The sequence below is a fragment of the Choristoneura fumiferana genome, chromosome 14 (assembly GCF_025370935.1).
Source record: "Choristoneura fumiferana chromosome 14, NRCan_CFum_1, whole genome shotgun sequence".
In the NCBI taxonomy this organism is placed as follows: Eukaryota; Metazoa; Arthropoda; class Insecta; order Lepidoptera; family Tortricidae; genus Choristoneura; species Choristoneura fumiferana.
Window position 1 is genome coordinate 15,018,050 of NC_133485.1, and position 13,015 is coordinate 15,031,064.

At 40.2% G+C, this 13,015-nt stretch overlaps 2 protein-coding genes across 5 annotated transcripts in view; one reads left to right on the forward strand and one right to left on the reverse strand.

The window, feature by feature from the left end:
- The window catches only part of LOC141435268 (ionotropic receptor 75a-like), a 76,201-nt gene extending 66,262 nt beyond the window's left edge, over positions 1–9,939 (forward strand). For 3 of the 4 annotated variants that reach the window (XM_074097954.1, XM_074097952.1, XM_074097951.1), the window contains 5 exons: positions 2,218–2,396; positions 4,374–4,481; positions 4,882–5,048; positions 6,153–6,350; positions 9,297–9,939. In XM_074097954.1, the coding sequence (XP_073954055.1) occupies positions 2,218–2,396; positions 4,374–4,481; positions 4,882–5,048; positions 6,153–6,350; positions 9,297–9,351 (707 nt within the window). In that variant the 3' untranslated portion in view covers positions 9,352–9,939. The remainder of the gene's footprint in view (positions 1–2,217; positions 2,397–4,373; positions 4,482–4,881; positions 5,049–6,152; positions 6,351–9,296) is intronic. The other variant, XM_074097955.1, reaches the window with a different exon arrangement.
- Positions 9,940–9,943: 4 nt separating this feature from the next.
- Positions 9,944–12,358, reverse strand: LOC141435271 (uncharacterized). Its single transcript, XM_074097961.1, has 2 exons — positions 12,190–12,358; positions 9,944–12,094 (listed from the first exon to the last, which is right to left on the reverse strand). The coding sequence occupies exons 1-2, from the start codon at positions 12,195–12,197 to the stop codon at positions 11,221–11,223; spliced, it is 882 nt and encodes a 293-aa protein (XP_073954062.1). The 5' UTR covers positions 12,198–12,358; the 3' UTR covers positions 9,944–11,220.
- Positions 12,359–13,015: the final 657 nt, after the last annotated feature.

The window sequence follows — 13,015 nt, forward strand, 5'->3', positions numbered from 1 at the left end:
CGTTAAATATTAAGAATATAAATAGTAATACATTATTCATAGCTAAATTAAAAAAGATCTATTAGAAAAATGTTATTATTCTACTAAGGAATTTATGGATGAATGAAAATATCATTAAACTTAAATTATATTATATTACTATAAGCATTTTTTGTAAACACGATATTATTGTGCCATAATAGTTTATAACAGTTTAATTTAATTTATAGTATAATGTAACCGTAGTTTTTAAGCTTTAATGCAAGTACGTAGGATATCTTACTTTTTTGTTGTTTAATAGAATTAGATAACATTATTATAAATGTGGCTATACCCTACCAGGGTGCATAATATTGTAAGACTTATTAGAATAAGGCCTTATGTATTTTATGTTTTTTGCCAAATAAATAAATACTAAATACTAATTATTTGGTTGCCCAACTCTGGCCCTATACTACGAAGTTGAAAATTCGAACTTGATATCTTGCCGTCCCGCTGACGTTTATAATATTATTTAATACGAGAGTGAGACGGACGGTACAATACAAACTTCGATTTTACAATTTCGTATAGTAGCCCCCGCCTTTTACTTTAAGAAGTTCGATATTCGAACTTAATATCGTGCCCTCCCGCTTGCCCTAACATCATTTAGTAGCAGAGTAAGAGGGACGATATTATGAAACGAATGGCCATTACTTTTTTTTTTTCTAACTTGCATCCTCATCAGTCGTCGTCGTCAGTGTACCTACACGGGTGCACGGTGCGGGCGCACGCCTGCGAGTGCGGGTGTAGGGGGCCTACTCCGAAATTCGAAAAACGAAGTTCGTACCGTACCGTCCCTCTCACTCTCGTATTAAATAGTATAAGTGTCAGAGGGACGGAACGATACGGACTTCGGGACTTCGATATTCGAATTTCGGAGTAACCCCACAGGTACAATCCGTCGCACGCGACGCGTGCAGTTAGCGCTCCTCATACTGGTTTCTAATGTTTCGACGAATAACGTTTGGCAACCTGTTTCATTTCGCAACTTTTAATTTCCCAACTGTTTAATATTTCTGAAACTGTAAATACTAGGATTTTTATAAAACCAACCTAACCTAACCTAAAGGGTTCTACACGATGGCCCTGAAATAAATCCTGAAATATTTACAGTTTTAGAGTTTGCGAAATGAAAAGTTACGAAATGAAACAGGTTGCCAAACGTTACGTTGCGAAAAGGTAGTAGGTACTCGCTCTAACCACTACACCGTAAAATGCCATGACCTTACAGAGAAGTTTCCCTGCCGGCCGCGCGGCCGCGTTAGGTATTCGTTTGGGATATTGCTGTCTTTATCGCTCGTGACATAAGCGCTCGCAGCCGTCCCCTCCATTCCATGCCTTCCGCAACGACGTCCGTAATTTATATCGAGATAGCTGTAGGCTTTTCAAGATTTGGGCGGTTGAATTTTGGGTTTCGTTGTCCTCATATTATACGAAAAGTATAGCACAGAAATCAATGATATTTTACAATCAAGATATTCATTATATTTTCTATGCCTGTGGTTTTTTCGCTTTTTGTTAAAACGCTTTATTAGTCTGTAATACTTGTGCAAAGTTGACATCTTTTTCTTGTCGACTTTTGAGCTCCTGTAATTCTGTTATTACACATTTATATGAAAATCTGAAAACCACAGGCATAGATAATTACGTCTAGTCCATACTTACAAAATTTCATCTATATCTGTTGCCTAGTTGTTGGGTCTACTAGGTTAATAGACCTTACATTTACGAATGTTGAAGGTATGTTGAAGTTATGTTGTAACTGTTATAATGTTAGAAGAACGGATTGTTAAGTAAAGATGTGACCGTCCTGGTAGAGTACCTTTATTGCACTAAAATAATATGAAAGAAATACATTTAATTTCGTAAGTTTACGTAAAACAGTGTGACGTACACAGAGTGTGCAGCGTCAGCCTAACATTAATGTCGAGCGTGCTCGTACACTAGTTTTCAAATGAGACCGGGAGTACGTTTGTATGGAGAATGGAACGAAGAGACCTCTTAATGGAAACGTGTCTGGAACGGAATGTCAAGCGCATACATGCACGCGACGGCGACAGTTGGTTAGGAAACGTGCTCGTGGGCTTAGTCTCATTGACACGTTCCTATTACGGTTATGTTATGATACGGTGTAATGGGTAGAGATGTTACGTATAGGCGGAAGGTATAGTCAAGTCAAAACTAAACCATTCCTAGGTCGCGTGGTAACTTTGCTCCTCTTCGTGGCCCTGACGATCTTGTACGCTGCTTACTCGGCCAACATCGTGGTGCTCCTCAGGGCTCCGAGTTCCTCAGTAAGGAGCCTCCAGGACATCCTCAACTCCCCCTTGAAACTGGGCGCCAGTGATTTCGCATACAATAGGTATTTCTTCAAGGTAAGGAAGTCATGCTCTATACTACTAAGTGCAAAATTCGAACTTCGTATCTTGCTATCCCGCTGACGCTAATATTATTTAATACGGGAGTGAGAGGGACCACAGTGGGACGGTACGATACGGACTCCCCATGTTTACAGTAAAAGCATCTCGTTAAGCCGGGTCTCCACTGAGTGAGCCGCCGAGCGAGGCAAGCGTATGACGCATGATTTTTTTCGACACAGGCCGCGCGAGGTACCTCGCTCAGTAGAAACCCGGCTTTAAGCGCAGATCTAGTGGAAACAGAGGGCCTACTCCGAAATTCGAAAATCGAAGTTCGTATCGTACAGGGACGAAATTTCTATATTTAAAAAAATATATATATATATATATTATATTTAAAAATTCTATATTTTTTATATTTCTTACTGAATTTGAAATTTGAAAATGAAAAAAAAAAATGAAAATGAAAAGATTTATTCGGGACACACACATATAAATAATAGATACAGAACAATAACATAATAATAATAATGTGAAATAAAATAAAACAAGATTACAAAATACAAAAATAATTAAAAAAGAGAAAAAAAATATATTACTTATATATATGCGCCCGAAATGGTCCCGCCTCAGCATAAAATGCGGACTCCTTTGGTGGAGCCAGCGCTGGTCTTCCGGCGAGACCATTTTAGACGGTCACCGTGTCGTGTCGCGCAACACAGCCTCACGCGTTACGCTGAACGCAGCTGTTGTGCCCGAGTCGGGCAGCGCCGTCTGGCGGCGAACAACCGACTCAAATTTACAACTAGAATAAAAACGTCAACCAATCATGCAAGGCCATGTGCACAACCAACATGGCTGCCTGCCGTGAGTTATTCAATTACATCACAATAAATAATTTGATTATTATAACGACTCCTAACGCCATCTCGTGAGCAAATACAGAAACTCCAACCCAATCCTACATCGCGCTAATTTATATTACACATTTTACTAACAAATACCATTATTATATTGATATCAGTTTTCTTTGATATTTTCTCATTTTTTCCATTATTTTTTAGAGATGTACGGAACCTTCGGCGCGCTATTCCGAGTCACACTTAGTCAGTTTTTAATTCCAATGAGCGAACTATCATTAAGATCAGGCACTTGTTCGATTATATCTACCTGAATAAGAAAAAAACAACGCGTAATTTTGTATTACAAAAACGTAAATGCAAACAGTTACATGGGCGAGGTTTGAATCTAAATTAGGTATGTTTTATATAAAATAAACATGCTTCAAACCCAAACCGGACTTAGAGTTTTTGCGCCAATGCATTTACGGATACATAAATTTAAGATGTCGATATTGCACCTTCAATCGACATTAGCATAGGAGTGGGGTTACCATCCGTCCGGATTTTCTCGGATTCGTCTTTGTCTGGAGTCCGGTCCAAAGACCTCATTGTCTAAAGCACTCGAAATTATCGTCATCATATCAACCATGCCCCTATTTCACCAATGTGACCATTGTCAGTAAGTGACATATAGGTACGTGACAATCTATTATTTGTATCAAGAATATTTTTTCCTAATTGACATTTATGTGTAGATATGTCGGTAAATCTTGATATGATTATAAATTTAAATTAGTAATGACCGCGATAGTCTAAAATATTGTGTAGTATAACCTGTCAGTGTGATGAATAGGGCCCAGCTGTAGCCGCAATAGTGACACGGTAATTAGATCGAGTGCACAGAAATGAGAATGGTCGCCATCTTTTTTCGAGATCTGTGCACTTGGTCTAATCACCGCGTCGCTTTTGCAGGAAAAAGCCATATGGTAACTAGACTGGTGTACAAGAGCGGATCCAGGGGAGGGGGAATCATGAGGATCATTTATTACCGCCCCTGGGCCTTACCCTGGGTCTAGGACGTAGGTAGATATTTTTAGACAGTCATTAATTTTAGACAGATTAGGTAATCAAGATACTTATTATCTTATTTCAGAAACTGAACGAGCCTCTACGCAAAGCGATTTACAACAAAAAGATTGCCCCAAAAGGGAAGAAGGCCAACTTTTACACCATGAAGGAAGGGGTGGAGAAGATAAGAAAAGTAAGATCATTTTAGTTATGTAGTTCCATTTAGAGGTGGGAGACCTGGTTTGAACCCACGACCCTCCGCTTGAGGGAGGAGGTCTTGAGGGTCATCCATAAATAAATTGACCGTTGCGATACAGCGCCATCTATAGTTCATTTGCTGAACTATATGGCTTGCTAAATGATGAATGATCGATGCCCGTTGACAACCGTGCACCTCATTAGTACCAAAATAAAACACAATATGTGGTGGCGCTAGTACCGTGCATCAATATAAATAAGGTTGTTTAGGTTTGTTTGTCTCTGTTCCATGGCAATCGGCCTTGAAATAAAGTCCCAAAAAATCCAACCGTTTTCAAATTTTGGGCTTAATTTTACAAGCGTTCTTGCTAACCATAGCAGACTCTCAATTCCAGGGTCTGTTCGCCTTCCACATGGAGCTGAACCCTGGCTACCGGCTCATCCAGGAGACTTACCAGGAGGACGAGAAATGCGACCTGGTTGAGATAGATTACATCAACGAGATAGATCCTTGGTTGCCGGGGCAGAAGAGGTCGCCTTATAAAGATCTATTTAAGATCAAGTAAGCTACGCTTGAGAGGATAGGGGGGGAGGGGAGGGAAATGGGAGGGGGAGAGAGAGAACCTAACTGGTAAATTGCTGGCCAGGAACTATTGAAGTGATTAAAAAATCTTCCATTAATTTTTGCCGTGAAGCAGCTGTGCTTGCACTGTTGTGTTTCGGCGTGGAGAGTAAGACAGCCGGTGAAATTACTGGCACTTGAGGTATCCCATCTTAGACCTCTAGGTTGGCAACGCATCTGCAATACCCCTGGTGTTGCAGATGTTTATGGGCGGTGGTGATCTCTTACCATCAGGAGACCCACTTGCACGTTTGCCATCCAATCGAATAAAAAAAAACCGGAGTTTCTATTATTCTAGCCCCGGTTGCCCTCCCCTAAATCCGGCCCTGCGTCCGTCAGACCCCATAACGGCCTACGCTAGCTGACGCAGTTTGCACGCCGCGGGACGTCTATTGAAAAGTTTGTATCAGCAGCGCAGCGCTAACTGCGCACGCGTCGCAGGCGACGGATTTTACCTGCAGGGCTACTACGAAACTCGAAACTCGAAGTTCGTATCGTACCGTCCCTTAGTAGGTACAAGTGTCAGAGGGACCGCACGACACGAACTTCGAGTTTCGAGTTTCGTAGTAGCCCTGCTGCACCCGTCCGTACCCGCAGGCGTGCGCCCGATAAGTGCACCCGCGCCAGCTTGCGTAGGCGCTAACACTAAAGGTGCGACCAAACCGCTGCTTAAAAAACGGTGACGGCACGGAATCGCAGTGACGCACCGTATGCGCACCGTTTTTATCGCATGGACGCATGCTCTCCACACCGCTGCTTAAAATTCGGAATCGCAGTGACGTGCCGTAAACGTCAGGTCTTTACCGAACAAGTCTTGTCGTTTACGGTGCGTCACATGCGATACCGCACCGTTTGCGTATTTTAAGCAGCGGTGTGGAGAGCATGCGATAAAAACGGCGCGTCACTGCGATTCCGTGCCTGTTAAGGTGTCTTATTAATCCTAACTGTTATTGCTGAAATAAGACCCAAGCCGTACATTTCGTAATTGAAAAGATATACTACTTATAGGTAATAGACTCCATACCTTTATACTTCTGCTTCCAGTTTCATAAAGATCCGAGAATCCGGCATCCAAGCGTGCATCCACCAGCGGCTCCACGTGGGCAAGCCGCGGTGCCTGGGCGCCGTGAACACCTTCAGCAGCGTGGGCATAACCGACATGTACCCGGCCATGCTGGCCACTCTGTATGGCATGTTGCTAGCGCCGGCGGCGCTACTCTTGGAAATCGCGTATAAACGTCTGTGAGTTTAGATAGAACTACAATTCTTAAGGGCAAAGCACACAGGATGGCAGCGAGTCGAGTCGGGGTCCTATTTTATGATCATCATTATCATTTCAGCGGTTTACTACGAATCGGCGAATAACGTTTGGCAACCTGTTTCATTTCGCAACTTTTCATTTCCCAACTGTTTAATATTTCTGAAACTGTAAATATTTCAGGATTTTTATAAAACTAACTTAACCTAACCTAAAGAGTTCTACACGATGGCCCGGAATTAAATCCTGAAATATTTTCATTTTTAGAGTTTGCGAAATGAAACAGGTTGCCAAACGTTACGTTGCGAAAAGGCAGTAATCGCATTTCAGCCATAGGACGTCCACTGTTGGACATAGGCCTCCCCCATAGACCTCCAGTTGCCTCGGTTGGAAGCGGCTTGCATCCACCGTGAACCTGCGACTTCCTCCATCTCGTTGGTGGACGTCCTACGCTGTGCTTGCCGATTCGCGGTGTCCACTCGAGAACCTTTCGGTCCCAACGACCATCTGTTCTCCGTGCTTTATGGCCTGCCCATTGCCTTTTCAAAGAGCTAATTCGCTCTGGGGGATCTATTTACGTGGCTGTATATGAACACCGCGCTGCCTGTGCACCGTAAACACCTTCGGCAGCGTGTGCATCACCGACAAATACCCGGCCATGCTGGCCACTCTGAATGGCATGTTGCTAGCGCTGGCGGTGCTATGCTCTTGGAGATTGCCTATAGTCTTTGAGTACCTATAGAAGGAGCATCCGTTTCTGATAAAATTAACTTTTGACTGCTGTTGCGTGCACAAAATATATCGGAAATGTTCATACAGTGAAAAATTAAATGGAATGGAAAATATCTAGGCTTAGTTAATCCGGCCGCGGTGTGGCAGGCCTATTTACGTGACTGGATATCACCATTACACCGCGGTGCCAGCGCACGACCCGACGCGCTCACCGTCAGCATTTCGGTGTGATGTTGTTTATATACAGCCACGTAAATAGGCCCCCGGCACTCTTCCGTCCCGACCCGCTGCCGTCTTGTATGTGTTTTGCACTACAGACTAATTTATTGAATCAGGCGTAAGGTACTTTACGGCCGTAATCAATGAAGTACCTATAAACAATTACTTTGCTCACCCGCGTCCTTATGATAGCTGTCTATGCAACAAATGTGTGTTCATGCAGCTCCTCCACATTGTAAGGATACTCAAATCTTCTTTCTACTCTATATGCATATTCGAAGAATAAGAATAATCTACCGGGTGTGGCCTGTAACACGAGCAAATCATTAAAACATAGATCCAGGGGGGGGACAGTCGCCTATACCGTACTAATTCACGTCGATAGCCCCGCCATCTCCTTTATCTAACCTAAAATAAAACAGATTGTTGTCGTTTGTTTCAGATAGATGTCACTGTAAGTTTAAGATCACAACATTTTATTAAAAAATATTTTGTCGTGGATAATTATCGCAAAAATTAACTATATTTTCGAAGTTGACAATCGTATTGTAATTTCTAATATAAAAGTCACATAATTGTATCCGATCAGTCGTTACAAATATTTTTTTGTGTAGCAACCCTCTTTGTCAGGCGTCTATTCGCGCGCAACAAGGAACAAGATGGCTACGTTACAATCGAAACTCAGACCACATAAAAAGTAAAGACAGTGCTGCAAACGGAAAAGTGAGGCTGGTTTAAACTTAACAAGACTGAATTCAAGCGGTCTCACTTCTCCTTGGAGCCCTGTTTTTACTTTTTATGTGGTTTGAGCTGGGAAGCAAAACCAGTAAAGTAAAAGAATACCTGTGACTAGCTATACGTATGGATGGATATATACATCAATGGTACTTGTTAAGAAATGTAGACGGTGCTTCAAAACCGTCTGCATGAATGAGCCGAGAGAGGGCTCTCTATTCCCTGTATGTAATTACTACTCTTTGCATAGATCGTACTCGTGAAACTGAACAACATTCATACAAATTAAATAATGCTATCAATGTACGCCATCCTAGACCCCCACCTTGTAGGTAGTATTACTTATTCTGTGCCCCAACTGACGTAGCCTGTCACCCTGTCACGCTACAAACATCAAGCATTTTGCTTTAAATTGGTTCTTCGAATAAACTTTAAAGTGTACCTAATAAAAATAAATATTTTTAAAAGTCGCTGAACTAATGTTGTTCAGTTTGACGAGTACGATCTATGTTTTAATTATTTTCTCGTGTTACAGGTCACACTCGGTATAAGCGTCAACGTTAAGCGGCAATTACAGCAGCAGGGCTACTCCGAAACTCGAAACTCGAAGTTCGTGTCGTGCGGTCCCTCTCGCTCTCGTATTAAATAGTATAGGTAAGTGTCAGAGGGACCGCACGACACGAACTTCGAGTTTCGAGTTTCGGAGTAGGCCTGCAGGGCTACTCCGAAACTCGAAACTCGAAGTTCGTGTCGTGCGGTCCCTCTCGCTCTCGTATCTAACAGTGTAAGTGTCAGAGGGACCGCACGACACGAACTTCGAGTTTCGAGTTTCGGAGTAGCCCAGCTGTGTCGTTCACCTAATGCGGTCGCCGAATTTGTTTCAAACTACTTTGGCGAACGATCGTCGTCTTTACATTAGTCTGTCCGTCTACTGCGGCGGCCATATTAAGGCGGTGGCAGCTGTCGTTCACCTAATGCGGTCGCCGAATTTGTTTCAAACTACTTCGGTGAACGAACGTCGTCTTTACGTCTGTCCGTCTACTGCGGCGGCCATATTAAAGCGGTGGCAGCTGTCGCTCGCCGAATGCGGCCGACTACCGTGTTCTTTACACTTTTGCGGTCGCCGCATGCAGCATGCGGCTAACGACTCAGTGTAATTGCCGCTTTAGGCTATGATTTGATTTTAGTACACTAAGGTACAGGTAGTTATTTTTGTACACGACTAATTAAAATTCTTCTTTCAGAATGGTCATGCGAGAAAAAAGAAAAGGGATACTTCAAAGTGAACATGATACATGAAGATTAGTCTAAATAATAATAAAACATAGGACAACGTTAGAAAACGAAAACAAATTAGATAAATCACTTAAATATTATACACTTCACTTATTGCACCATAAACTCTTTTATGAAAAATTGATAAACAAATAAATACAGCATATTTTCAATATTCTCGTTTCATTTCTTTTACCTTTTTTTAGATGAGTACCTATTACTTGTTTTATATTTTTATGTGTGTAGGAAACTCTATTTTTGCCGCCCCATTGTACCTTTTTAAAACTTGTTTGACCTTTATCCTCTGAAATCTGCCGCCCCACTAGGACGCCTATACGGCCTATTGACAAATCCAGGACTGAATTGAGACCTAAGTAAATGTTTTCTTTACATCTGATCATAACACAACTATTCAAGTTTATTTTACAATGAAAATAAGTACCTACAATAAAAATAATCAATTTGACAATGTGAATTCACAACATAATTTTTGTGAACTTTCACTAGAATTTTTGAGAAATCCCGGAATTTCAATACAATTCCCACGCGTTAGCAAAACCACGGGTGAAGGCTAGTCTCAAATAATTAAATATTTAAAGAAAATAAAAAAAAGTTTTAAGTTCATGGACACAATGTATATTAATTACATTTAAAAAATCACAGTTTACTACACAACACGTTTTTTTGGCGCATTTAACCTTTTCGCCGCCACGTCAAATACAAAAGACATCACACCCATACGCCAGGCTTCTATATTGCAATGCCTTGAACCTTAACACAATGCAACGAAGGTTGCTTTTGATTGAAATAATGGACGTATATATAGGTTGTTGGCGTCGAAAAGGTTAATTCTATCCAAACGAGGAAACGGAGTTATAGGTTGGAACAATGTTTTACATCATATTTTGTCGGATAAGTTCGTATATTTGTCTTGCTTTCTCAATTAATTTCAGCAAACTTGAGAATGCAAGATAAATATGAACTGTTCCAACAAAATACTTTGGTAAAACAGTATTCCCTCTTGGGTTACATACAAATTTGTAGTTATTTTATGACAAACTATACGCTATAAACGGCCGTATCTATATTATTCAGTGTTAGCAGAGCCCTGCTTTTAAGCGAAATGTATGCAGTGTGAAGTAATTTTAAATTAGACAGATGGGCCCCCTTTAATTGTTAATTGTATTTAATATTTATTATTTGTTGTATTAGCGGCAATAGAAGGTCACATTACGTACTCGTATACAGACATAGGGCTGTATCTCAAATATTAATAACATTAATAAAATAGGGTTCCATTTGTCGCACTATGGGTACAAAATCATAAAAATGACAAAAAAATTAACTAGAAATTATGTAACTAAACACAGATTAATAAAAAATAATAGGAACAAATGTAAATGTGTAAGTCTTCTAAACAGTGGGCCAATTCTAAATTCATGTTATTAAATGCCAACTGAAGTTAAAAAAAAGAAATAAATAAGTTGATTAAAATCTACAATTACAAACATACACACAATGAAATAAAGGTTAATTCATTATAATATCCCATTCTATACAAAAAAAAAAATACATTGAGATGGACTATTAATTAAGTTAATTGTGTGCAATTTTATATTATGCATAAACAATCTAGGCAAGAGAAAGTTGTGTTGAAAGCAGAACCTTAGACTTTGACAAGACAATCATACTAAAAAGTCCCCACTCCTCAGAGGTGAGCCTTAGGGGGGAGCACAAAGATCTGTTTTTTGTTTTTGTTTAGACATTTTGAATAATGTGTCATAATTATAAACTAGACTACCTTCTGCTTTTACCCTTTCCATCTAAACCCCCTGTGTGAGCACTTATTTACTAAGCTAAACAAGACTTGCAATAGCAAGATTAGTCATATTTTCACAGCATTTGACTGTGACTAAACTCTGGTTTAATAACCCGAGTTTTTTTCATCAACTGATGCGCTCCCTGAACTACTTCATTCAACTTCGGAGTTTTCCGTAGTATACCAAATGTCAACTCAGAGATCCTGTTTTCAAACGCAAAATCTAGCAGCGAGTAAAAATTCTCAGGAGTCACCGTCTGCACCAGCTTTGTGATGCATTCTGCTTCTAAGTTCTCAATAAAATAGTAATTTGCAAGAAGAAGCAATGGTTGCAATGTACCTTCAGGCAGGACACCCAAGTACAAGTAATCCTTTAATTGTTGTAGTGTCTCTAACGTGACACCCGCAACTTCTATACGATTATTTGCAGTCTCTTTCCAAGATCCATTAAACATTGTACTGAAGACATCACTGTGCGCAGCCAGGCAGGCTTTATGCACGGGTACACTACCTTCCGCTGTACACAGGTAGAAATCTATAGATTCCGTGTCATTATAAAGTTTGGAATAAATCAACTCCTTTTTACTAACATTTATCTCAATTTCCAAGTGGTATATATTGACATGTCTGCAGCTAGAGTCGTGTGATATCTCGCCCATTTCGTTCCAGTACTTGTCATCAGTACAAATCCATTCTTCAGTGTAGTTAGCAGTGGCACAAGTAACAACCAGTTTAACTGGAGAGGTTTTCGCCAGTTCATGCTTTTTCGCTAGCACGCTAGGTCTCAGAAAGTAGCTGGTTTTGTCAATTTTAAATTTAAAACGCACTTTGGCAGAGTCATCGATGTTATATTCTTCGCTGACTATTTCTGTAGCACAGTCAATTTTAGTGTTGAATGAGAGAGCAAACTTTATCTTCAGACACGGGCCTAGACGTTCTACAATAGTTCTGAAATATAGAAATGATTTAATTAGATCAAGAAGAGAATCAGAGACTGGAATTAAATACAGTTATAAACTTATACAATTATCAAAAATACATACAGCAGCATTACGTTGCACGTCCGATTAGTTGAAAGAAATCGTATTGTGAATAGGACGTTTAACTATCTTTTAATTAATACTGATACATCCATGCAATTTCCCAGATTGCAATTTTAATCATTTGTTTGTATTTACTTCGCTGCTATGCTACTCTTTACACCAACACCATAAAAATGTCACGCATCGCATTTGACGGATTTTTGACAGTTGACATTTTAATTTTTTTACTTTATTTTCATTCAGGGATAGGCAAAAGGAAAAGGAAATAAGCCTATACAGCTTAAAGCCTGATACATTATAACCTTTTATATTGAAACGAAGAATTCTCGAAGTTTCGATTAAATTTAAGAACTAGCATAGAATATGAACTATCTTGGTCTCATGTCTCGATAAGCACTTGTATTAAAGATTTAGCCCCAGCGAAGCTCAGTCGCTCAGGTACCGTAAACTGCTTCAACTTTGCCCTCTGGTCCCAACATTGCCTGATTTGATTAAGAGTCGATAACTTAGCACCCGTATCTAAACTTTTATCCCCGTAATAATAATTCTCGTATAGATAAAAGTTTAAAAACCTTTACGGGTGCTAAGTTATCGACTCTAAATCAAATCAGGCAATTTTGGGGCCAAAGGGCAAAGTTGATGCAGTTTACGGTAGTCAGGTACTTATCTTGTTCTAATAATAGCCATTCTCGTATATGTACCTATGTACTTATTTCGGGATCTCGGTAACGGCTTTAAAGATTTTGATGAAATTTGTTATGGGGTTTTAGGGGCTGAACAATCTGGTGTTATGATCTTATCTCGGCATTCGTGCTCGAATTTTATG